The following is a 27,765-nucleotide window of genomic DNA, read 5'->3' on the forward strand; positions in this document are numbered from 1 at the left end:
GGCACTCACTCATGTTGCCAGATGGCATATGCAATGCCAAGAGTTAAACTCTTAATCTACAATGTGGCTTGCCATGGTAAGAATCCCTTAATAAGAAAGGGATAAGCCAAACACTAAGGTTAGTTCTAAACAACTGCTTTAAAGAGTTTCCTTCAGGAAAGACATCTAAGTTGCATTCCACAGTCACATCTGTGGTCCACATTTTTAGTTGAGAATTAGGCATGAGTCTGAGCTGAATTCCCAGGGACCATATCAAGATGGACTAGAAGCTCTTGCCTCCTTTTTTTTCCCCCCCAGAATCAGAAGAATATGGTGTCTCTGGTATCCCAGGAACACACTAAAGGTGAAACAGTGTCTGTGACACCAATTGAGGAAGATCATCGAGAGAAACAATGCCAGTGCCTCTCAGAAGGTGGTTTTAAAAGGAATGGAAAGAAGTCTCCTTGGGCCTTGTTTTTGGTCTTCCAGAGCACAAGCTGGTTGTCCAAAATGGCCACAATTGGTGCTCTTGTGACCAGGTGGGACAATCTGAGTTTCTCTGGGACCCCTGGAAGGCAAAGCTTTGCATGCTACCACCATCGCCTCCCTCTGTCCTCAAGCAGCTGCTGGACAGCGGTGCATGCCTTACCCCTCCAGTGAGCCAGGAAAAAACAAGCAGACTCATCAGCGCCCCCCTGAAACCTTTTCTTTTGTAAATAGTTCCACCATCCATCCTATGACCAAGTCAAAGACATGCTCCATCATTTATCTCCGTATCCACACAGTCACCAGGCCTGTTAAATCTGCCTCCTTAATGTTTTCTTAAATCTTTCATTCCTCTTGACACTGTTTTGCTTCAAGTCAGAGGTGGTACCCCTCACTGGTGAATGATGAGTGAACCAGAAAAAAAAAAATTTCCCATACTGCTGAAAGAAACACAAATGAAATCTGTGATGGGCTGTTGGTATACTCCCAAACTCTTTCCTTCACATTTTGTTCATTTCAAAAGGTATGAAAAGATGGAAAGATTGACTAAGGGTATTCTGAAGTTCACCTTCATGAAAAACACCAGTTAACCCCGAATCACAACTGGGATGGAGCTTCTGATTCCAAGACAACAGTTATTTGAACACCAAGTGTTTTTTAAGCAAATCATTAACACCCAAGTAATGAATTAGCTGATTAAAAATTATTACAACCTGGTCTTTAAACTAAGGACTGCTATGAGTAATCTTAAATCAGCCTATGTATTCCCTTCAGAAAGTCTCTAACTTGAATTTGGAAGCAAATCCAGGAAGGTCCTTCCCAAATAGTCCCACTGCACTAAGAGTGCCTGCAACAAATAGTCCCACTGCACTAAGAGTGCCTAGTGCAGGTCAGGTTTGCGGATTTCTGGCACCCACCACATTCTCTCCCAGAAAGGTGATCTTTCTTTGATCTGGATCCTGTGGGTATCAGAGTAGCCCAGAAGTTTAAGCTTATTCCCAGATGGGCTGATGTTTGATAGAAAAGATAATAGCTGAAGAAGGCCAGGAACTCCTAACTCATCTGTACAAGAATTCTCTTCTGCGAGTTCCACCAGTTGAGAGTTTAACTGAGGTACTTCCCTCTCTTCTCTGTGAAACATACACTTTACCACTAGGTATATTTAATTTAGAACTCAATGGAAAAGTCTATCTATTACCTTGTCCTTTGAATGGGAAATGACTTCCCTTTCTTTAGGGGGGGAACATTCTGTCCCAGCTCTGGATGCTGCGATAGAAGAGGAGCCAACATTTACTGAGTGATACCCGGTGACCTGCACTGTCCCAGGTGCTCTAGTTGCAATGACTGTTTAACCCTTACGATTACCAGCAAGAGAGGGAAAAGGAGAGAGGCAAGGTGACACCGAACTGCTGCATCCAAGACACCCACTCTTCCATTTCTTCCCTTGGCTCCCACCTCATCCTTATTTTGGACATAGAGGAAATCAATTTTTCTCTGCCTGTGATTTTCATACAATCATACAGACAACGCAGTGCAGCTCATGGACTCCTAACTAGTGACAGTTATTCTTTCAAAGAGTCCCAGTTACCTTCTGAGAACAGAACGGGGGCCAGTTTCACTCCATGCTCTTGCTACATTCTCCCTGAGAGTGCTATTGTCCCCCGAGGGATCCCAGAGGTCAGCATTCCCTCAGCCCCGGATCCCAAAGAGAGTCCCGGTGCTCTTGGCCCAATCAGCAACGCCACTCAGGTGCTGGGTCCGCCCCTCCCTCGGACACAGTCTGTGCTGTGCTGGGGGCCGCGTGCAGACCTGCCTCGAGATGGGCTGAGTGACCAGGGACTGGGGAGGGCAAGAAGGATTCGCCCTCCTTTTGTGATGGGCTGACCCTAGCCCCACCTGGAGGAGAGGATCCGCTGTAGGAGGGAAAGGTCTGAGTTGTTACCTGCATAAGACTCCTGAGTGGTGGTTTGGATGCAATAATAAAATAGTGGGCCTAAATTATGTTCCTGAATTTGTCACTTAAAAAAAACACCCCTACACATGAATGTGGAATGTTCATTTAAGACTCTAAAAATAAATCGACATATGGTTTTGCTTGTTTATACAGATGTTGATATAGCAAAGTTATTTTTTTAAAAAAGGAACATAACTGCATTTTGGTGTATGTCATAGACTGAATCATGGCCCCCAAAGACATGCGTGTTCTAATTTCTGGAACCTGTGAATGTTGCCTTACATAGTAAAAGGGACTTTGTAGATGTGTTAAGGATGTTGACTTGGGAGGATTATTCTGGATTATCTGGGCACTTACAATGTAGTAACAAGAGCCTTTATGAGTGGAAGAGAAGCAGAATGAGACACCAGAAAGAAAGGAAGCGCTGAGAAGGACCCCTTGACGGGTACCAGCATGGGACCTTGATTCGTGTGTGACGCTGCTGGCCCACGGCTTGCCTCCACCTCATCGCTCCCCAGCGGATATCTGACCTGGCACTAAGCAGAAACCTGACAGGGACTCCTCTGACGTCACTGTAGCTTCTGCAAACGTATACTCTCCAAAACAGGGTGGACCAGCTAGAACCCAAAGCAGAAAATCGCCACAAAAGCTTCTTGGGCCAGTGACAAGGCCTCAGAGGTAGGTTTTCACAGGTGGGGGAGGGAAAGAGGAAAAAAAAATAGAACTGGAAGTTCCATAATATTCTACAGAAAATTCCAGTTCATCTAGAATAATTGAAAACCAGAGATTAGCCTAAGAAACAGACAGAATACATGAATTGTTGGTTTGCAAAGTAGCAGAAGAGAACAACAGCCCTTAACGGAGAAATCTTAGTCTACTTTAATCTCATTGGCCATTTTGAAGTTGCCTCAGGTGCTGAAGTATTTTCTCTCTACAGGCATGGATATTGATCATTAGGATGGGGTACTGTAGAAAACAATTTAGGACATTTGAGCCTTCCATTTTCAGGCTTCTTCAAAATCCTGAGTGTATACACATTTATTAAGGTATCCGTTTCCTTCCAGTTACGATCTGGAAATGAATTGTAGACCTGTGAACAGAACAAGCTTGCAAGTGAAGCAAATGCCTTGTTACACTAAATGCTCCTTCACTTTTATGATCATGTTTTTGCACTCTGTACTGAATACGGACTCAGTCAGCAAGGGCTCGGAAGAGCTTACTGGCACCTTCTGCACATTTCCTGCAGAGTTCTCGCTCTCCCTTGTGCACTGGATTCTGTAGCACAGGACGAGTCTCCTTTCCTCCCTTTGCTATTTATTCCTAGTGCCAGCTACTTAGTAGGTGCTTAACATTCCTGTGGAATGAATTTGTGAATGGTTTGATTTCCAGAAGCCCATGTGGTGTGGAGAGTCTCCCTGCCTTGGGGTCAACATCTTCATTAAGAGTAGCCACCAAACCATTGACCGGGGACAGCTAGGAGAACCATGCAAACATATTAAACAGGACATAGCACAGTAGCTGATGGGCATCTTTTTCTTAAAATCCCAATCAGGAAGCAGTCCTCTCCAAAAGGAGAAATACTCATCCCCTTCACTGCAGTGAGGCAGAGAATGTAGGGTCAGAGCACAGCACTCCCGGAGGAAAAGGAGAGACAAAACGAAGCAAATTAAAATGAATCACCTTTCAAATTAAAATTTTTGCTTAATTAGCAAAGATTAAGAAAAGTCAGAAAGGTGCAATGATTTGGGGCACCCTTCACTCATTCTGGGAGTACTTGTGCAAAAACGATTTGGCAGAATATATCAAGAGCCTTACAAATAAATGCTCATTCCCTTTGGCCCAGTAATTGCACTTCTGGGAATCCTTCTAAGGGAATAATCCTAAATATAGGAAAAGTTTCATGTACAAGAATTACTTGTTTGTTATTTTATTTTTAAGAGTTTTAGTATTATGTATTATAATTTAAACTGGAAACAACCTGAATATCCAACAATTAGGGAAAATCAAATTTTATTGCATGACAGTTATGCAGCCATTAAAATATCTTTATAAAGGCTTTTATAGCATGAGAAATGTTTGCATTATTATGTTAAATGAAAATGGCAAGATATAAAATTTCATATGTATTATGAAATCAACTAGATATCTTTTAATGTGTGGAAATAAGACCAAGAGAATATGTTAGAAAATTATTAGTGGTGACTCTCTGTGGGTAGAATGGGATTATGGAGAATCTATCTATTCTTCTTATATATTTTTTGATACTTCCCATATTTTTACAGTAGACATTGTATTTTTCATATATTTAGCCTTGGGAGAGGGAAAAATCCTTTATTTTTGTTTAACATCTCTGTCTCTGGGGGATTATTTCAACACACCTTATTCAGATAGTTACTGCTCTGGGTGAAGGAGAAGCCACTGGTGGCCCAAGCAGAAATAAAACTAGTTGGCACATTTTGGAGAGTTTCTGACTAGAGAGAGGTCATCTGGATCCCTCCTCCTGCATCCCGGCCACCTGTGCGGTTGCCATTCTAATGGCCCATGTGGGTTTGGCCCACTGGCCAGGAGCAGGCCTTAGGCCGCCACTACAAAGTCAGTCTTGTGAGTCTTTTGTGGGCTCTGACTTTAGTTTCTGCAACCAGGTCCCCTTGGTTCCTTGAAAGCAAGTGCCCCACACCTCCACCCTGATCCTTGCCAGCAGCCAAGTCCCTTGACTCGTCGTGTTCCCCCCCACCCACCCTTCCGGTGCGGCCTGGGTTCTCCAGGGGCTACACCCGTGAATCCAGTATCCTAGGAGGAGTGTTGGCCTCTGACATGAGCCCTCGCCGAAGCCTAATCCCAACTCACTCGAACCTGCTGTCTGCTTCCAGATGCTTACCTATTGTGCCCCACTTGCCAAGGAGCAACTGGCAGCCCTCCCAGGTGCTGCCCACCTGTCTAGTCTTTCTTATTGCCTGCAGCTGACGCTCTCCAGATCGTCTCCAGATCCATGCCTCAGTTTCCCTAAATTTGTCCCTGGGTCCCACTCACTGCTGAATAAGATGTACTTGTCGTGACCATAGCTCCTGTACCCCATCATCACCAGATCCTGAAGTTTCACAGGGAAAGTGTGGCCATCAATAGGGCCTCTTCTGTTCATTCCGGAAATTTACTCTAGGTGAGTGATTTGGGGAAATAAAACAGAGTACTTCCTTTCAAAATGATGGGGGTTTTGATTCTACTTGTTTGTATTTCTAGTGAGACAGAACCTAGGCTAGAGGTCCCTATCTTTATTCAAAAGCCTAATAAAGTTGTAAATTAATGATGGTGATGATGATGCGCTCTTCTATATGGCAGGCACTCTGCTGAGCAGAGGACATGGAGTCATACCTAATCTTAAAATAACCCCACATTGATGGGTGGGAACCATCAGCAATTGCATTTTACAGATGAGGACACTGAGGCTCCCTTAGGTAAACTGACTTGGTCAAAGTCACTGGAGGGAGTGACTGAAAGGGCAGGGTTTGAACCCAGGTGAGAGTTTGATCATTAAATACCCCTCCAGAGGATGTAAGCCCCAGGCCAGATCAGACATATTGCTGCAATGAGTAGAGGGAGTGGCTATAGTTAGCATGGTCAGCTGAAGAGTGTGCGTCCACTGGCAGGGTGGGGATCACCAGGAAGCACCAGGTGACTTATGCCAGGCCAGAATATGGGCTCAGTGTTGCCAGATGTCCTGAATTTTCAAGAGATGCAGATCCATTTGCACGTTATGTGCCACCTCCCTGTTCTGTAATACTCGTTCAGCATTGTCAAAAGTGCTGGGTAAGCCAAATCAATACCCAGGTGGGCCTCCAGTTTGCAGCCCCTACATTATGCTGAACCATACACCTTCCACTTCTTCCTTGTGACTCACACTCTCCTCTTCGTAAAGGGTTAGGGCTACGTACCTGCACAATCTCTAGCATTTCGGCCTTGCTGATGTAGCCATTTCCATCCAGGTCATACATGCTGAAGGCCCATTTCAGCTTTTGCTCCAGCTTCCCCCTCGATGTTACACTCAGGGCTATGATGAATTCTCTAAAGTCTATTGTCCCATCTCCATTGGCGTCGAAGGTGCGGAAGACATGTTCTGCAAATTTGGAAGCATCCCCATAAGGGAAAAAGTTCCCGTATATTTTCTTAAATTCTTCCATTGACAAATGTCCACTGGGGCAGTCTCTCAAGAAGCCTTTATACCATTCCTGGATCTCGTGCTCTGTAAAGTCTGTGCTCTCCAGCAGGTCCTGCATGACCTCGGGGCGCAGCTTGCTGTTCTGTTTCCCCATCCTGGCAGCAAGGGTTTAGCTGTAGGCAGAAAAGAATATGTGCAAGTTTTTAGACCCATTCTTTAGAGGCACATTTTACAATTTGTGATGGTTCCTTTGAGAAAAGGAAATAAACTCTATTTTACTCCAGTAACACTGTCTAGGTTTTCCCAAACTGTGTTCAGTCAAAAAAAATAGAAGGCAGGTAGAAGCTGCAGAGCAGAAATATCACTGACCACTGGTATACTGAAAACTGGTATTTCTTTTATACAAAGACAAGCTGAAAACAAAAGATTCATAATGAAAGAGAGAGAGGGAAATTGGTTACTTAGTTCCGCCTATCTATTTGCAAGAGGTCTAGCCTGGCTTTAAGAAGACAGGCTTTCTAACACCCAATCCAAGTAATTCCTAATACAGCAAGGAGAATTTAAGGAGAGGAAGAAGGGAGAGCAAAAGACATAATTTACCATGTTTTATTGCTAGAATATTTCCAAGAAAGTGTCGATTTGGTACCTTCTGAGTATTATAAACACAGACATGAGTAAGGAAAATAGAAACCCATCTTATACCATTAAAAGCTACAAGGCTACTTCAGTTATTTCAACTAACAGTCAAATTATTGTCAGCATTAGCTTTAGATGGTAAAGATGATGCTTCATACAGTTGTTTCTGTCTTATGATTGTGGCTTATGGAATAGGCCAAACTTTCCTTTTTAAAATATAATAAATTAATATTCTTATCATAACACTAGCACACATCTCTAGTAAAATAGCAAAACAACATAGTGATGTGTAAAGAAAAAAGTCAGCATTGTTTCAAATCTTAACTCTTAGAGATAACTACACCTAGCATTTTGGTTTGTGTCCTAGATTTTTTTATGTGCATACTTATTTAAATATGCTATTAATATGTATTTTAATAAAATTACATTTCAAAAAACAAGAAAATACATTCTTTTGTTACCTTTTCTTAAACTTAACATAGTGTGGGGAATAAAGGCAACTTATTAGGTAAGAAAAATCCTGTAATTGTCATCTTCCCATTCACACAGATTTCAACTTAATCGAACTCCCTGTACCAGGCATGTTTCTGGAGCTGAGAATGCAAAGATGAGTAAGTTGTGGCCCCTCCTCCTTAAAGGGCATTTAGTTGTATATGTACAGGGTTTATGGTGGCAGTAAGGGGACAATGCAATAGATATTCAATACATGGAACCAGGGGAATGGACGTGGTGCAGTGAGAGTACATAGGAAGGACACCCAAGCCAAAAGGGGGCACAGGTGATCTCCAGGAAGCCTTCTTGGAGGAGGTGATAACTGAGCTTAGTTTCTGTTTTCAAAGTCCTATTAAAACATGGTCAGGATAAACCCCTCTCATAAAGGGCCTCTGCACTTAGATTTTACATTTTTCCTACAGGGGAAAAATCCTTAAAGTAAGGCTTGAAAAACTATAGAATATATGAGAGAGAATACATCCAATTTTAATAGTGATTCCCAATTTTTTTTGTGACTTTTACTTCAGGGCATTTATTTATTAATGTCTGTCCCCCTGCCACTGCAGGGTCAGCTCCTTGAAACAGATTCTCTTTTGAGGTTGTTTTGTTTCTCTAGAGTCCACAACAAATAACATTTGGTGACTTAATGAACAAAGGAATGACTGATAGATACATAATTTCAACATGAAAATATGGAAAAATCTTCTTAGAAAAAGAGTCCTTCTACCGCAAAGATGACGTCATGGCGTTCAAGACTCTATTTGGCACACTAAAGCTATCTAGTTAAGACTTGGTCTTGGGATCTCTTTTTTCCCAATTTTATTGAAATATAATTGACATATAAAATTATATAATTTTAAGGTGTACAACATAATGACCTAATATATGTATATCCCGCAAAATGACCCACAATAAGTTAACATCCATCACCTCACATAGTTTTTTTCCTTGTGATGAGAATTTTAAGATCTACTCTCTTAGCTACTTTCAAATATACAATACAATTATCCAGAGCTATAGTCCTCATGCTGCACATTACACCCCCAGGACTGATCTCGTAACTAGAAGTTTGCTTCACCCATTTCCCTCAGTCTCCACCCTTGGGATCTCTTATGCTGAACTGCTGGTATATCTGCTTGTTGCCTCCACTAAAAATAAATGCCTAGAGGGCAGCATTTGCATCTTACACTGCTCAAACCTCTTTCATTATAGCTACGGTTCAGGAAACGATGAACAGTCCTTAATAATTGCCAAGCTGATTTTGTTTTCTGAGTTCTGCCAGGGAGGCGGCAGGGGCCCCACTCCTGCCCCGAGGCAGGCATCCCCTGAAGGGTAGCAGAACAGAGATCCCTTCCTATTAGCAGAACCAACAGCTGCAGGGAACTTATTTGCAGAGGTCCCTCTGAAATCGGACAAACACCACTTTATGCAAGAGCAAAATTAAACCACAACTCCAAATGGGGCACAAATGGAATTGATGAATTGGACCTTCCAATAACTTTCACTTCCCTCGTGTCCCTTTCTTTTTTTCTGGAGGAAAAAAAAGCAACGTCAGAGAGGCTGGTTTTTATTAGAATTTTAAAACTCTCATGTAGTTGCTAAGTTGGCAATTTGCCTGAGGCAAGAATTTAGGAACATGAGGTAATACATAATTCCAGAGCTCTGAAATGTTTACGGAATTTACAAGTAATTTTGAGCTTTCTTTTTGGGGATTTCTTTGGAGTGTAAGCTCTTCCGTGTGGTGTTCAATCAGATCATGATTATTACACTTTGGTTCTGTGCAAATCGGTGTGTGCTTAGCCTTGGGAAAAAATGCCACATTGATATTTAAACCTACCCTCTTAACAAATGATTTATTTCCGTGGATATATAAAGCTCTGTTTCTTCAAAACCAAACTTAAGTTCCTTTCCCAATATTTCAAAAGCTCTTCTCTGTTTATTAGCTGTTTTTGCACTAGAAACAAATTGCCTCAACATTTGGGCTAAGTCTCCCGCTGAGACTGATGTGTGTGCAGCTATTTTTCAGTAAACAGTAATTAAGCCACATTTACAAATTCATTAGCTCAGAAAGGCCATAACACACATAACAAGGCAGAAGAGCATGGAATAAGTTATTTGGGAAGTGAATGTTTGCAATTTCATCTAGAATTTGTTTCAGGAGATAACTACAAATACTTTACAAATACTTTAAGTATGATGTCTGAACCTGAGAAAACCATTTGGACCTAGACTGTACAACAAAAATCTCAGGAGACTTACGATAGTTTCCTTCCTTGGGGAAGGAGAGGAAAGATAGAGGAATGGCTGACAACACCGTTTTTTTTTTTTTTTTTTTTTGCAAGACAGTAATCTCTGCCTGTTGCAGCTGAAGAGGGGAAACAAAATTACAACAGGGAAATGCTACATTAATTAAAGGTCCTGGAAAAAAAGTCAGAAGACAGACAGAAGTTGCACATGAGGTCAAATCCTTTTCATTACTCCATTCAGTCATTACAATATTTATTTTGTGCCAGGAGAACATAATGAAGAAAAGTTTAGTCTTTTGAATAAAAATAGTTGGGTTTAAATCCTGGCTTTACTGTTGCCTAGCTCTTGGGTTATTCACTTAACTTTCCGGGGCACCTCAGTTTGTTCATCTATAAAATGAGCTCAGTAGTATGAGTTCACATCTCAATGACTTGATGTGAGAATCAAATAAGACAGTCATATACGTAAAGCTCTGGCATTAAGTCAGGACCAGATGCCATGTTAAATGAAAACGGCATCTTTTCCCTGATGGCCCTTCATACATTGAACCTTCACGGCAACCCTGAGTGATACGCAGGGCAGCTTTCTCCATTTTATAAGTGAAGAAATGAAAACTCAGAGAGGCTAAGCAACTTGTCCCAAGTCACACAGCTTGTGAGTGAAAGAGCCAAATGGGAAGCTCCATTTGTACTTGGCTGTCCACTGGTTTTACTACTACACCGCACAAGCTCCACCAAAGCTCATGCAGAAATTAAGACAACTGTTCCATAAAAAGTACGAAAGACAATCTCCTTTCAGAATTCATTGATTCCACAAATATGTGCTAAGTGTCTACTAGGAGTGAGGCCTGGCTCAAGGCACTGGGGATTAAGCAGGGAACAAACAGCCACAACCCCAATTTTCATGGAGCTTACAGTCTAGTGGCATGAGACACACAATTTATAAGATAAATAAGTGAACCATTAGATGGAGATTCCATGGAAAAAAGTAAAGAGGGAAGGGGTGTGGGGAATGCGAGGAGTGGGTGTCTGTGTGTTGAAATTTTAAAGAAGGAAGGGAAGCTCCCGCTAACAAAGTGGCATTTGAAAAAGACCAGAGGAGAAGTAGATAGCCATGGAGATGACTGGGGGGAGAATTAGTCCAGGCAGAGAGAACAGCGAATGAGAAGGTCTAGATGGGGAGCGTGTTCGTGTATTCAAGGGTATGACGAGGGCTGAGGGGCTGAGGAGGTGAAGGAGGTGAGGTCAGAATCATAAGGAGGGCCAGGCGAGGGGGGATGTAGAGGTGACCATAAGGACTTCGGCCTTCACTTGAGAGAGACGGAGCCACTGCGGCGTTAGGAGTGATTTATATCCTAACAGGCTCACTCCGGCTGCTCGGCTGAGAGGAAGTAAGGAAGGTAAGGGCAGAGTGGGGAGGGGTCAGCGCACCAGGCAAGGACTGATGGTGGCTGGAACCAGGCTGACACCAGCAGAAGAGGCAAGAAGTGGTTGGATTCTGGACACAGCTTGAGGGGAGAGCCAACAGGATGCGCTGATGGTTCAGATGTGTGAAGAAAAGAGAATGGTCCAGCACAACTCCAAGGCTTGAGCTTGAGCAACAGTAAGGATGAAATAGACATTTCCTGGAATGGGAAAAATGCAGGAGAAGCAGGGCTTTGGGTTGAGGGAGGGGGCATGGGTGTCAGTGGGCAGCTGGGCATGTAGTAATGGTAAGGTGCCCATTATACACCCAACTGGAGATGTCAAACAGGCAGCTAGATATGTAAGGCTAAAGTTAATGGAAGCGGTCCAGGGCCGCCATATAAATTTGGGAGTCATCAGTATATAGACAGGATTTATAGCCAAAGACTGGATGAGAGCACCAGGGTAGTGGGTGTGGTAAAAAGAAAGGGGAAAAGGACTGAGTCTCTGTCACTCTGACATTTAGATTCTGGAGAAGAGAAGGAACTAGTAAAGGAGGAGGACTGGCCTGCAAGGGGGTGGGAGAACCTGAGGAGGCCCAAACCATGTCCTCTTCATCTTTGTGTCCTTCATGCCATCTCAGGGCGGCCCACTGGAAGTGGTCAGTACAGCAGATCAATAAGAACCGGAGCTCCTGGTTTCCCTGCTGAGCCTTGGGCCCTGGTCCCTACCCCGACCTGCCCCTGGCACCATCTCCTACCCCACTGCTCCCTCCAAACCCTACGATGATGGAAGGCCCTTTCATGTTCACTCACGCAGCACGCATGGTTGATTCAGTCTGCAAAGCCTGACTCCAATCCATTTATTCCTCACTGTCTGCACTGCTCCACCTCAGCCCAAACTCCCATCACCCCTTCCCAGGCACCTGAGGCACCCTGCTCCACAGAGCCGCACCCCCTCATGTCCTGACTCTCCCTAGCCCAGCGCCATCTACTCCACTCAGCCACCCAGAATGACCTTTTAAAACACAGAACAGACTATGTCATGCCTCTGCTTAAAGGGCTACGAGGGCTTTCTAACACATTTAGAATAAAATCCACTCCTGCCTTTGACCCACATGGCTTTGTGTGAGCGGGCCCCCCAGCCACCTCCGACTGATCTCTCCACCCTGCGCCCCAGGTCCCCTGGCCTCCTGCATCCCCCATCTTTACCTCTTCAGGGTCTTTGCTTCAGGTTCTCAAAGAATACTTTTAAATAGGAACTATCTCCTCAACCCTTTATATATATTAAAATGTATGATATATAGTACATGAACACATATTTAATAAATATATTTATAAATATATATCTTATGTATTTCTTTTATGTATCTGATTATATAAATATTTATGTATAAATTCATATATATATCATACATTCATTTTTGCTGAATCTGTACTGATTTTTTGCTGTTCATTAAGTGAAATGCACACCTGTTCTGTTAAGCATCAGCCTTCTGTTATTCAGTAGTTTACTCTGAGACGGGCAATGTGAAACTTCCCAACTTATTTTGGGTCACATCCAGTCTCCCAGGATCCAAAAAATAAATCTGGGGTAATACTGACCACAGATGAGCAAGGAAAAATATACACAAAGAGAAGACACCAAACCACCAGCAAAGAGCCATGACCGGGAATCTAAAATATGATGTTAACTTTCCGTTTAAAACGAAGAAAAAAAAAGGAATTGCTCCTAAAAATGATGCCACAGAGAAAGGAAATGGCAAGTAGTGAAAACCATCTTTCGGAATGTATGTACTCCTTTCTTTTTTTTCTTTATTTTTTGTACATATATTTTATTTTGTATGTGTGGAGAGAAAGAGCTGCAGTATTTCGTTTCTGTGATTACTCATAAGGTTCCCCAAATTTCATGAGTTAATTCCTTAGAGCCTAGAGTTAGATTTTCCAGGGAAAAGTCCATAACTTACCCGGGACAATCCGGTTAATTTAGGAAGAGAAGTCTCAGTGCAAACTGCGCCGAGGTCTCCTAAAATGGAATTGACAAGACGCTAACAGCTAACGTCAAGTTTAGCTCTAACAAGGAACACAGAATCTACAATGATTTCAGGAAGGGACCATGTTAATTAAAATGTTTGCCTACTGGGACATGTAACCTTGTCCTCTAAGAGTCACTTTTTGAATTTTCAACCAATTCAAGGTCTAAATTATGAAAATATAACTAGAAAAATGTTCTTAATGTATAAGAAAGGAAATCATAAAAGTCACAGATGAGTGGGAGCAAGTGTTCATTTTCCATGAGTTGGACACCAGCCATTTTACCCATCTCAATTTTATAGGTGGTTACAACCTAGCAAATTCATTTCTAGGCCATTTGCCCCTGCTTCTCACTGAAAAAAAAAATTGACTAAATAAAAACCTGAAGAGCACATGGTTACAAAAATTTCTCCTCAATGGAACTTGCCTCTTAGTGGAAGTTTAAAAGGAGACCATTTGTATAAATGGACATATTTATATTTAGTGGGAAAATTAAGAAAAGTGGTACAGAAAGGGAAAAAATTAAAATATTAAAGAGGAGGAATTTAAGTCATATAACAATTCGACATAGTTTTATCTTGACCACAGAATGTTCTCTGCTCTGGCCTCTGGTAATACCAGCTGATGTAGGGAAGCCAGACCTATTGCCTGCAGCCTCACTTGGATCACAGAAATGGCTATGCTGACGTTGCCTGAAGTATTGTTACCATGCTACTGCTTGCAGAGAGATCTTCCCCAGGAGGATAGACATGTGGTCGCACCTGTGACTCCTCCTGGCACTTGCTCCCCTTGCAGAGAGGTGACAGGGTTTGAGATGAGAATTGAATGGGTGCAAAATATATAATGAGCAGGGGGCTCACTAGAAACCAATTTGCTCTTCCTCCTGCCTTCCCCACGCTGTGAAATAAAGCCCAGGAAATCCATCCAGTCTTCTCACAGTGAGCGGGGCTTACAGTCTCTGAAATATCTGGGCCCTTGTTCTACAGACTACATTTCAGACTGCACAGGGTCTGGCCTTGGGCTCTTCTTCAAGATTTATTTTCTATAAAAATAAAGTATAGCCATATTACTGCCAATAAAACATGAATTTCTGGTAGAATCAGAATAGAATATTAACGAGAACTCACTCCCCTTCTTCCCAAAATAGAAATAATCATTTTTTGCTAATTTTCAAAGTGATACATCATCACTGTAAAAAATATAAATAATAATGGAATATAGAAATTAGAATATGAACAGCCTCACTGCAATCCAATATCACTCCATGGAAGATAACCACCATAAACAGTTTTATCCATATAGATCCTCTTGGGCATTGAAATGCATAAATGTGAAATCTGCATACTCCAACCATAAAAAGGATCATACTATCCTATCCATTTTCACTTAACAACATACTGTGGATATTCCTCCATGTTACACATACATATGTATGTCATATTTTTTAATTGCTGAATTTTCATTGATTAATAGATTCAACAGACAGTAGTAAGTACTGACCTTATGCCAAGCATTGAATTAAGTAACTGATAATGGGTAGTAACATAAGGCTTACAGCCTTTCGCTATTCCATTGCATGAAATGTATTTAATCTCTCTTGATGGACATTTAGGTTGATGCCACTTTTATTTTACTCTCTCAGCATCTATGTTAGTCATGGTTCCTGGATTCCTTGGGCAGCACTTACTGCAAAGAGTTTCTTGATGTTTTTTTCAAGTACTATGATTGCTAGACCTTCCCTTACAAATTCTTCAACAAGCCATTTTCCTGTAGAGCCTGTGCAACCTAACCATGCATTTTGCAAGAGTTTACATACCAGCTAGGGTTAGAATTGAATTCGAATTGGAATTGGATTTGGAATCCCTCCTACCACTCTGTCGGCTTGTGTTACAGGCACACACATGTGAGGTCGGCATTTGCTATTTCTAGCCCCAGGGAGGGCACACCCACCCGGCTCTTGAGAGAGGGCACTATTGTAAGCATGTAAATGTCCCCTGTCTCATTTCTGCTTCCAAACAGCACCCTAAATCCTCTGTTGCACGATACTCTCCTCCTGACTTTTCAGTATACTCTTTTCCTTGCTATTTCAAGTCTAGTGAATGGTGGCTCCCCACCACTGCTTCCTAGATGGCCGGCAGTTGGAGGGGAACTTCACTGCATACTTAAAGTGCCCTCAGGTAAGTGGACAGGAACCATACTAAATGGCCACCTTCCAGGCCTGCAGAAAGTACAAAGCTGCCCTAAAAAAAGAAATGGCTGGAGTGACTAAAGTCCAGGGCTTCAGATGAAATGCACATATTGCCTCAACATCAGACCACTTGGCCATCAGATCACTGCATCAGAGCTGCCCGTTGGGCTACCTCAGGGCCAGATGCCAGGCCACTGCCAGCTGCAGTGAGAAGCAGCAGGAGCTCTGGGGGCCCTCTATGGCTAAGACCCGACATGCTGACTTCTGTGGAGTTCCGACTGCAGTAAATGTCTGCTTAGCTGAAGCTAATAAATATCCTCTAATTTAATAGACAGCAGTTCCTACCTTGGGTTTTGATAGAACCATACAGCAGGCTAGTGAGCCAGCACAGACTGAGAAGGACAAATAGACCAGCTATGGGGATCCAGGCCTCATCACTTAACTAGCAGCTGGAGGTACAAGAGGAACTCAAGTCCCTGTTTTTAGACATCCCTTGGGGGCCACAAATGCATTTAGTTAATTGATACAAGCACTTCTACAGAGTCCAAGAATAGTTCATAATTCTTTTCTTATTTACTCAGCAAACATGTGTTTAACATCTACTGTTTCCTGGCTTCGAATGGATATTCTTATAAAAATAGTATCCTACATGAGATAGGAAAGGGAGGGAATCTGGGATTCTGGTTGAAACTCAGACCACTTTCATTAATATTTTATTTTCACAATTTCATGAGTTGGTGAGAGGGAATTTATACTTTGTTTTACTCCAAGGACCAGGGGCTTAGGGAAGCTAACAGTCATGACAAGTCATGTGGCTTGCGGTCCGGGGGGTAGGATCAGAACCACCCTCCCCACCCCCGGCCCCTCCACACGCCTGGCTGGATTACTTTCCGTGCTGAATGGCTGCTTCTGTTGTTGGAAGGTACAGACTGATCACTCCCTATTGTGGCCAACATATCTGAAATATTACCATTTGTCCATCAAACATATAGATAAGAGAGAAGTCCATTAATTGGCTAACAAGAAGAGACTATGAAGTAACCTCTCTTAACCTCTTGTACTTTTGTGTCCTCCAGCAAGGTGTGTGGAAGGAGAACTGGACTTGGTAGCAGAGGAACTAAATACTGCATTATGTGACCTTGGGAAAGTCATTTGACCTCTCCCTCAGTCTCACTCTTCTACAGTAAAATAGGCAGAATACCACCTCTTTACAGGACTGTCTGGAGGACTCAAGGAAAAAAAGGAATCCCAGTGATGGGAAAAGTTCAGCATCACATCTGGCATCTCACAAGTGCTCAATAACCATCAACTATTACTCTGAACGAAATCAGGGTTCAGTTTAATGTGTTTTTACAAAGACAAGCCTTCCAGGTGTGGGAACACTCTCCTCCTTGCTTTAATGGAGAATTAGGAAGCAAAAGAGCAAGAAAGAGATGGAAGGAAGGGAGGGAGGGAGGGAGGGAGGAAGGAAGGAAGGAAGGAAGGAAGGAAGGAGGGAGGGAGGGAGGGAGGGAGGAAGGGAGAGAACCACTGTTGGTTTCCAGCCTGCATGCCCCTTGGGACCACTTGCCAGATGGGAAGACACTTATGGGTTTGCACCCAGAGAGGATTCCTGCCAGATCCCTGGCTGAGTGTTTTTCCTGCATGGAAGTCACTCTTCCAATCTGAAACGAAGCAAAGAGGCCCATTAGAGAAGCAGCTGGTGGAGAGCAAGACACTGCTTCTTTGATCTTCCCTCCCGAATCAGAGCAGGCTCAGAGAAGTCCCGTGGCTAATCTGCCGGCTCTGGGAGGCTGACCCTGTAAGGAGGACTTGGAGCACGTTCCCAGGGCCTGGGCTGGACAAGAATGGTGTTTTCAGAATAAATTGGATATCACTAAAAACAGGATAGCAACAATTACTGAATAAATTCTTCCTTACCTGAGGGAAGAAAACATTCTCAGTCATTTTATTGCTTTTTTAAAACCAGTTTTTCATAAGACTATCAGAGGCAAAAAAGAGAAATAAACTTGTTTTAAAAAAAAACCCTCCATTCATCATTATTAAAAAACAAAATAGCCATTGAGAAATCCTTCTCTCAACTTTATTTCCAATTACTGCTGCCATTTCTTAATCCCCTTTCACTGTCTCCCACCTGAACTCAGAAATATTGACCGCTCTCCAGCTATCTGATCATATGCTGCTTATCAGAAATCTTCCCTGTTCCCTACTGACAAACAGATTAAAGACTAAACCCCATATCCCGGTACCCGGGCCCTTCAAGGTCATGCCCAACACCATGGAATACGAATTCCTCACTCTGCCCTGAACTTGCACGTGCATTTTTATTGCCACTCTGGTGCCCACAAAGGCCACTGAATGGAGCTTTTGAGAGAACAAACACAAGACCTTTGTAAACATTGAGGTGTTTCCCAATAGTCAATGTTACAGTTGTGACTCTCCGTCCCTTCCTGTTGGAATCGTACTTGGTGTTCAGGTGGAGGTCATCACTTTCTCCACTTCCCTCCTCTTCCAAGTGAGCGCCATACGTATCTGGAGAGCTTTCTTGGTACTTCCCTCTACAGCTCAGCAAGAGGCGCTGGTGTGTGACAGATGCTGGGGAAATGATGGCTCCATTCTGCTAAGTCTCTTCCTTATTGCGCATGAATGGCATTACAGTGCGTGTGTCACTTCTAAGAATCCCACGAAGCAGAGGGAGGGCAGCTGCAATGTTTACACATACTGGTGGTGGATGAATAGCAAGGTGGCTGGCAAATATTCTTGGCAATTGTTCAGTTGGTGGTAACCAGAGATACTGTCTGTGGACCTCTCATGAGTTTTCCTTTGACTATGACTAGCTGAGGAAACCATATTTTCTTTGTCTATTGCCAAAGTTTATGAGGAATGGTTTAAATATTGATTTTTCTCCTTCCACTTTGTTTTCCCTAGGAAATAGAGAATAATCACAAGGGATTTTGTAGATGGCAGAGTAGTGTGAGCTGGCTAAGGAAAAGAAGAGGCCCACAGAATACAGCAGTACTGGGGGCTGATGGGGAGAGGGGGTGACGCTCAGGGCTGAGTGCGTGAGTGTGAGTGTCAGATGGCCCTGTGACCGACCGATCCTGACTCCATGACATGCCAGCTGTACGAGCCTTAGGAACTTATGCTTCTCCATGCATCAGTTTTCTCAGCTCTAAATTGGGATTTTTGTGAGGATCAAATGTGATGATGCAACAGAACCTGGCAGGGTATCAAGTACTCGGTGGTGCCTTCGTCACCATCGTGTTGTCTTTATGACTGTATTTCCTTCCTTCCTCAAGCTTCTCCCTCCACCTCAGCTTCCCTGGCCTCCTTCCTCACACATGCCAGGCGCGTTCTGCTCTTAGAACATGCTGTTCCCCCGCCTTGGCTGCCCCTGCTCCCCCATATCCTCATGGCTCACTTCTCACCTCCTTCAGATCTACTCCAACACCACCTTCTCAGGGATGCCCTCCCTCGCTCCTCAGTGAAAATTTTAACTCCTGATCCTCCTCTACTTTCACACTTACCTTCACACTTACAACTCCTAATAGTCTATCAATTTTATTGTTAATTTACATTGTTAATTGTCCACATACCCCACCAGAAGAAAAGCTGTGTGAGGTCATAGATTTTGTTCTGTTTTATTCACTATTCTAAGCTCAGTGCCTAAAACAACGACTGGCACATAATAGCTGCTCAATACAAATTTATTGATTAAATGAATTGGCTATTAAATTCTATTTGGTCTCAGTTCTAAGTCAACGTATCTTCCCTTTACTTCTAATTTCACCACACAGATCAGTAAAAGTGTTTTTTTTTTTTGTTGTTTGTTTGTTTTTAGGAGAGCAAGTCAGAGGCTTTTATTTAGAGAGAAAGCAAAAAGACAGAGCTCCTGGCTCACGTCAGGAGGGGACAGGAGAGTCCCAGATCAGTAAAAGTTTTAAATAAAACAGAGGACACTGCTTTTGGATTATATGCAACTTATCTTTTAACCCCACTCACCCTTACTGCGACTAGTATTTACTGAACTCAAAGTGTATGCGGGACATGCTTACCAGCAGCCCAATGCAGCAAAGTGAAACAAAGCACAGTCTCTTCGTGAGTGAGTTTACAGGACTTTCACATGCGCTATTTCAGCACGTCCTTGAAACATTGTGAGAAAGGAAGGGGCAAGATTAATTACTCCTATATTAAAGAAATTGAGGGTGAAGATTTAAGGATTTTCCCAAGGTTACATGGCCACAAGTTTCAGAGGCAGAAGTAGAACACAGATTTTGTGCTCTGTCCTCTCAGCTGTGCTTCAAGGTGGAAAACAGAGCAAAGCCTAGGGAGGATGTTGCCAAGTGTTTGAGGATGTGTGTATGTTTGTGTGCTTAAGGAAAAGCCTTCCTGGTTAGCTATTTACACTCTGGTTAATATTTCTATTTCTTGTTCAGAGAAAACAAAAATGGAAGCTTACTTTAAAAAGAGGGAAGATAAAACATATCCAAAACTACAAAGAAATCCAAGCAAAGGATCCCCACCATCTTTAAAAGAGGTGGTGTACAACCCTTTGTACAGGTCCTGTGTCCAGCTAGGGAAGCCACCTCCTTTTTAAGAGTATGTGTGCCTGGGTGGGTTGGTTTACTCACTTACCTTGCACACCCACCCACGCCCTTCCTAGCAGGAACCACTTAACATTTTCCTACTCCTTCAAACTTCTAATAGGAGTGGTTCACTTCTATTGAGCTATTCTAGTCCTTACATTACAGCAAACACTATAAAAAGACACTGTAGAATAGGTGTGAAAGATAAATGCTCTAAATACTCCAAAGTTGTTCAAAAAGCTTATAGCATTTTCCTGGTAGGCCACTGCTGGGGTTAGGGTCAGCTGCAGCGACATCAGGTAGCCCAAAAGCCCTGCTGATGTGGCAAGGACAAGCAGAGGAGGCGTCCTGCATTCTGTGTCCCTGCACACACACACAGTGACACACTGCAAGGTGCCTGTGCCGCTGGGCCACAAAACACACCAACTTCATTGAAAGAAATTGTAAAGAAAATTACATTCTGCCTTTTCCTGAATAAAATGACTATAGACTTTTCTGTGTAATCTTACAGCACCAAAGGGCTTATTAGTACACATAGCTTCATTAAGGTATCAGCATATACAGACCCAGTGTGGGGCTGCAGAGATGAACTAAGGAGAGATCTTTCAAGGCTGTGCATTTATCATGTGTTACTAGTGAATGCTTTAAATTTATGCCACAGGCATACAATGTGTACTCAGAAGCACCAATATAATCATATTACAAATGGCTGGAATTGACAACCTAAATCTTCCTCATTGATCATACACCCAAAGATTCAAAGATGCTTATTTCTTCAGTAAAACATGGACGTAATTGATGGGGTTGGAACAAAAATGATTACAGTAAAAAAAATACAAAAAAAACACACATGAAAATCTGAAATATATCCAAGTAATTTTATTGAAGGAGAAAGCAATAAAGGAAGAGTGTTGTATTATATGTAACTACTTTATTTGAATAAGGTGAAGATAAATTTGCCAGTACTTTTCTTTCCCTGAATTAATGAATTATGATGTGCAAGAAAATATAAAATGATAAGAGCACATTATTCAAATCCTCTGAGGCAGTCACCTGATTCTTTAAGAGCAGCATTTTCCATTATAAGAAAATTATACAAAAATAGAATTTGATTGTATTCACACAGAAAGTGATAATACAAGAACACAGAAGAACTGTAAAAACATCAGAATTGAAACACTTCAGTGATCAAAACTGAGTTGGATTCATTTTTACCCAATAAAACACCCCACCACCACCAAAAAAAAAAAAAATTGAAAACCTGACTTTGAACAGTGGTATGCATGTAGTTTAAACCATTCTTTCCTTTAGATTATAGGGACATCATATATGCATTAAAAGGTGTATTTTTAAATGCTTAGATTTATCCCTAATAGATCAAATAATAAGATTAAAAAGCTAGAACAAACACCATTCTGAGAATGAAATTGTGAGCTGTGTACTCTAGTAATAGGAGAAGCTTGGACTAATGTCTTCACTCAAGGAAATCCCATTTCGCTTGGAATTATTTCACAAGAATTTCCTGAGAATACGTTCGGTGCCTCAGGACCATGGAAGATATTACAGTGGATTCAAAGAATTATATAAGATGGAGTGGCAGTGGAGACTGGTAGCTGGTAGACCAGAGAGACTATCGTTCACGTCAACGGTGGTCTCTATACTCAACGGGCAAAATCTAGGTGTGGCAATAACACATCGCACATGGAACAATGAGAGTTGGGGTTCTTTTCACTGTGGGATGGGTTAGGGAGCAGTTAGAATGATGGAATTTTGCCTATAACCCTACCCGTTAAAAAAGGTAAAGGTTGCTTTATGGTCACATGGGAACAGGGTGTCACATATAGGTGAATACGAAGAGAAAGTGATGTTTTCCTCCTGAACCCTTCCTGTGCCTCCTTCCTCAGACTCCCTCCAAAAACACTGAGCCATGAGTGACACTACAAATGCTGAGGCTGTTTTCATTAGTCACAGATGCCAGAAGAAATGGGATGACAATAAACCAATTTCTTCATGGATTTATGAGGATGTGATATAAAATTTGAGTTATAAAAATGTCCTGAGGATGAAGCTCCCAGTACAGCTTTGGGCATAGAATCTCATGACCCAGGTTTGTGTGGAATCAGCTCCTTTCTCCTTGGGCAGGGACTGCAAATGGGGCAAACAAAGATCCCTGCATCAACACTGGGAGTAACAACAAGTAGGAAAGGATCCCTTGGACCAAGGTGTTGGACAGGAAATCACAGAGGTGGTTTGGAGTGTGTCCTCAGTTAAGCCCTGAGAGAAGGTGGAAAAGCACTGAAATGCCAAGAGCACATGACATTAACTTGGAGAAAGTACCCATTGTAACTTCCAAGGGGAACACAATCTGTTGGTGGAGGGGTCAAAGAGTGATCAAGACTCAGTCCCTGGACCATCACTCCTTTTTCATCTCCCCTTCCTCCCTCTCTCAGCTCCCACCATTCTTGGCATCCCCACGATCCTCCTCAAGGTCTCCAGTCCCACCCCCACCCCTCCAACCTATCTTCTTTCTGACATCCTCCTTCCACCATGCTGGAGGCCATGGAGTAGAGCAGCTGGGAGCATTGGTTTTCTGGACAGATCTAGATTGGAACCTCAGTTCTGCCTTGCCAGCACAGTATCCTTCCCATCCACCTCATTCCAGAGGAAACAAATTTTACCTTCTTGAAACGAGAGTATTTTAAGCAACTCCGTTTCCAAAGAAAATCATGGTTTTACAACTGTATAATTCAAATTCACTTGGGTGTTTTTCATAGTCAAAGAAATAGCTCCAAAGTAATACAGAAGTTTCCATCTCCAGCAAGATTGATAGAGCTTGCAGATTTTTTGATGATTTTTTTTTTAAGTTTCTCTCTATCAAGGTTTAAAAAATCTTAGGGTTGGAGTTTCAGGCTGAGCAGGGATCCTATTTCACTACCAGCTTATCTACCACATATCTTCATTGTTAAGGTCAGGCTGAGTCAGGAAACTACCTGTGAGGATTTCCACTAATCACGTATTCCTAGTGTGATGGCAGGACAGAGCAGTGTGCCGTGGCTTTTTCCATCTCTTAGCACACACAGGAGAGGACACTATTTATGCAGCCCTGGGATGGTGGGGGAGGGTGCTCATGGCTCTAGGATGCCCCTCACAGCTCATCAGTGGGCCTCCCATCCGGGCTGAGAAATCCTGACTTAAATGATCAAAATAAAACGTAGGTATTGTAGAAGAGGACATCTTAACAACTCTACTATAAATGCCCCACCACTGATTCAGAATAACTTTAATTGATTTTCTTTCAATTAGACCCACTTCACCATTTCAGCTTATGTCTCTCATTATACAAAATACACATAAATCCAGACTTGTGACGCTCACTCAATGCTCTAGCAAACAGTAGTTTCAATTAAGGAGAAATGGGCTTTGAAATTTGGATGCTGAAATGTAGGATAGGAAAATGAGTCAACAGAATATTTTCTTTCTATTTTACAGCCACACTTATACTGTGTCAAGTCTTTTTTCAACACACAAATGAGGTATACTGAAGCCAGGAAATATGACACACAGTCCTTCAAAGCACTGTGGAGTGGCTAGTTACTTAGAATCGTTTACAGATGGGACTCAGTTGGAACAATTCTATTTTGGGGACAGACTACAAAGTAATATCACAGTTTGGGTAGTGGGTAGGCCCTGTTTCCCTAAGTCTGTTCTTTTCGTGCTATTTGGCTTGATCATAATAACCTGATAGATGATAAGTCTCCAACTCACCAGAGGGCCTCTTAGTGTCCCCAAGCCTAGTGACTACTTCCAAGTCACTCCTGGTCACATGCCTGCAATGGGCTAGATGCTTTAAATACATTATCTCACCTAATCCCTGTAACAACCTCATGTGGGAAGTACAACTCACCCGTTTCACAGATGAAGGTACTGAGATTTAGGAGATGAGTCAGATAGTAAGTGTTGCAGCCAGACTTGAATCCAGCTGGGACAGACTCCAAGTCTGCTTTTATCCTTATGCAGCACTATATCCCACTTAAAGAAAGACAGGTGGAAATGAGGAACAGCCCCCAGTTGTACAAAACTTTACAGTTTTGCAAAGCACATTTGCATCCTCCACAACAACTCTGCCAACTAGTTATGATTATTTCCACTTTACAATAAGGAAATTGAGGTTCAGAGAGAGAAAGTCACTGAGCCAGAAATTCAGAGAAACTTCGAGTCTCCAATGAAAAGATGAAATTCAGAAATGCTAACATGCAACATGGTAAGAAATGAACATGGACTTTGAGGTTTAGGTTTGAATTTGAATCCCTATTCTGTCATTTACCACTTCAGTGACCATGGTCAAGTCATTTGACCTATTAAGCCCCTGTTTTGCATGTGTGAAAGGGCATAACAATAATGCCTTCAAAGGTATGGACCCAAATGGGTACTGTATGTGGAAGTATTATGCAAATTACCCAGTGCAATACAAGTATTCCAAGAGTAATGATAATACAAGTTGGGATGCTTGTATATTGTATATTATTTCATGTTCATTTCAGTCTCTACAGGATGTCAGTATAGGAACAGACTGAAGGCAGATCTTCAAACAGCTCATGCTGATTCAGATTCTTGTGAGATTTAAAATTCAGGTCTTCAAATGCAAAGCACAGTATTTTTCCTGAACTTTGGCTAGGTGGATGTCCTGGGCTTCTTTTCATTCGCTAAATCCAGCACCCCATACTGGCATCACCATGAGCCTCTTTTATGTAATTTTTACATTACATTACCCTTACATCTTTAATATGATTTTAAAATCTTTGAACAGTAATAATGACAACCTTGTAGTTAGCTAGGGATTCATTTCTCACTTGATCTTCCCTAAAATCTCCCCAAGAGAAGATGGCAAATCTGAGTGCTACGACCCCCTGATGGAATTCCAACTCGGTTCTGGAATAGTTCCTGTCATTCCTGTGGGTGTCAGTAGGATAGGAGATCCCTTGGAAGACAATGAATGTGTGCTGAGGGACATGACCCACAATGAATATGTGCTGGGATATGACCCAACCTCAATAATGTCAAGACTAACAGCAATTGAAACAGCCAATTTGACAATATCTGATTCAAGGGGTTCCAACAGGATCTAACAAGCCCAACTCAGACACCTCTGTTTTTGAAAGTCACCGCAGCATGTGCTGGCAGAGGCACACCCAGAGGCTCTTTCTCTGGCCCACACCAGCACAGCCTTGATGTGGTTTTGATGTCCCCTCCACCCCATGGTAACTGGGGCAAACTCTAATTAACCTAGGCCAACAATGGTAGTTATCTTCCCCTGTAAGGAATTGATTTGGGGAAGGCATGAGCCTCAGCTCTGGCCAAAGAAGCATGAATGGAAAGCTGCAAGAGGACTCTGGGGAAAGGTTTTGGCAAAGTGCTACCATCACTTCGAGTGTTTCTAAATTAAGCTTCATGAATGTCTTTGCAGGATGAATGGTCTCCAGGGTGAGAAATACCTCCCCAAAGAACCAAAACTTATACTGGAACTGACCTGTCACAGAAACCCCATTCTGACTGCTAATATAATGGAAACACAGAAAAAGATGTGATGGCTGCTCCTCCTGTAGTCATCCTGTGACCACAAAACATTCAAGTGATGTGATACTGAGGATGTGAGAAAAGAGAAAAATCTTTGATGACATTACTGATCACCAACTGGACCGTTTTCCCCATAACTTGCAGTTGTGTGAGATGATAAATCTTCCCCGTGACAAGGCAGGGTTGGAGTTTCTGAGACTCATACCTAAAAGCATCCTGACTTGTACATCATGGCAACAACCACAGTTACACGTCCCTGTAGATTAGTTCACCCTTAATTCTATTTTCCAGGGGTCCCATTCAGGAAAAATGATCACACAGTAATAATTATATGAGAAGAGCCCTGATCTGAATGGCTTACCACCAGCAACTCAGACCTTTCCCCTCCAATGAAAGGCTTGATCCCAGAGGGTGAAGACCTTTCTCCTCCAATGAAAGGTTTGATCCCAGAGGGTGAAGGAGGTCCGGCCACCTTCTTTCTTTTTTGCATTTCAATGGCTTGTAAGAAGTCAAGAAATGCCAAAACAGACTTACAAAAGTCATGATTTACTCTAAGTATTTCTGTTGAACAAATTTATACTTTTATAATACATGTAAAAATTCAGTGCATTATAATTATAATATTTACAAGTGAATTACCAGATTTGTAAAGAACATTAAGTCATAGCACACTGTAGGGGCTGTGTCCTGGAAGTCACTTAAAGTGACATAACGAACATCCCATTCGTCAGTCTCGTGAGTATAACTTTACGAGTTGATGTGCAAACTTCAGGTGGAAATAAAATAAGCGGAGATAATGACAGAAGTCTGAGTGTGTGGTCTTTTGTGAAAATGAGGCCCAGGTTGTACAGAAGTAAAATAAAATAAAATACCTTTCCTTATTTGCCTCCTGTTTCATGTCCATGGTGGGGTCTGCTTGGTTGTTATGATTTTTTTGTTACTTACCATATTCCTATAAAGCACTCCTATGAACGTACTTTACACACACTAACTCATTTAATCCTCATAACAACCCTCTAAAGGAGGTCCTACCATCATTATCAAGCACAGAGAGGTTAAGTGAGTTATTCAAGGTCACACAGCTAATAAGTGGTCGAGCCAGAATTCAAATGCAAGGCCATAGCTCTAGAACTCACATTTTTAACCAGCACATTATGCAGCCTTTGGGCTAATACAGCCATAAAGCCAGGAGACTTACGAGAACTGAACCGGAGGACAGAACCAGGTCGAGAACTGCAAGCATGTGAGGTTCTTTGGAGCCGCAGTGCACTCATGGCGCAGTATGGGTGTGGCCCCTGGGGAGTGGTCACACATGGGACACCTTCATGGGCTTTGGGTGTGCCAGATGTCAATGTCATTGTGTAGCAGCCTCTTGTCAGCTGCGTGGGCTAGCATGGTGCTTTTACAATCTCCTCACTAAAACTTTTCAAATACTCTGCTTTGCTCACTAATACTTATTTCTAACAAGGATTGCCTGTTGATCAGAAAGAAGCCCTTCAAATAATTACATTATTCTGAAATAAGGTCATTGGTATTTTTCTTTTAAAACAATTTTCATGTTATAATCACTTCAAGTGTTTCTAACTTAAGCTTCATGAATGTCTTTGCAGAATGGATGGTCTCCAGGGTGAGAACTGCCTCCCCAAAGAACCAAAACTTATTACTGGAACTGACCTGCCACAGAAACCCCATTATACCAGCTGGACAGAATTAGGGAGAGGGCTGAGGCAGGCGCAGGAGGGCCTTTGGGAGCTCTTTCTGGGACCAAGTTGGACAAAAGGAATCTCATGAAATAACTCTTGGATCACAGACCATGGCATCCAACAGATTTGGGCTCACATCCTGCTCTGCCCCTCAAGTGTATGGCAGGTCACTTACACGCATCCTCAGGGCCTTGGCAAGATAGCGGTAATAATAAGTAGGTGGTATATAATAATGAGGGCATGGTATATATGGGTGTTATGAAAGAAATGCATGTAAAATGCCTTTACATATACAGAGGAAGGAGGAAAACTGGCTCTTCCCTCTGTTTCT

The 27,765-nt window shown here is 42.4% G+C and overlaps 1 protein-coding gene across 6 annotated transcripts in view; it reads right to left on the bottom strand.

Annotated features, from left to right (window-relative positions):
- NCALD (neurocalcin delta) overlaps positions 1-27,765 on the bottom strand; it is a 397,463-nt gene that overhangs the window by 11,147 nt on the left and 358,551 nt on the right. For all 6 annotated transcript variants that reach the window (XM_036995630.2, XM_036995631.2, XM_017651739.3 and 3 more), the window contains one exon: positions 6,349-6,745. In XM_036995630.2, the coding sequence (XP_036851525.1) occupies positions 6,349-6,726 (378 nt within the window). In that variant the 5' untranslated portion in view covers positions 6,727-6,745. The remainder of the gene's footprint in view (positions 1-6,348; positions 6,746-27,765) is intronic.

This window comes from Manis javanica, chromosome 2 (assembly GCF_040802235.1).
Source record: "Manis javanica isolate MJ-LG chromosome 2, MJ_LKY, whole genome shotgun sequence".
NCBI classification, from domain to species: domain Eukaryota; kingdom Metazoa; phylum Chordata; class Mammalia; order Pholidota; family Manidae; genus Manis; species Manis javanica.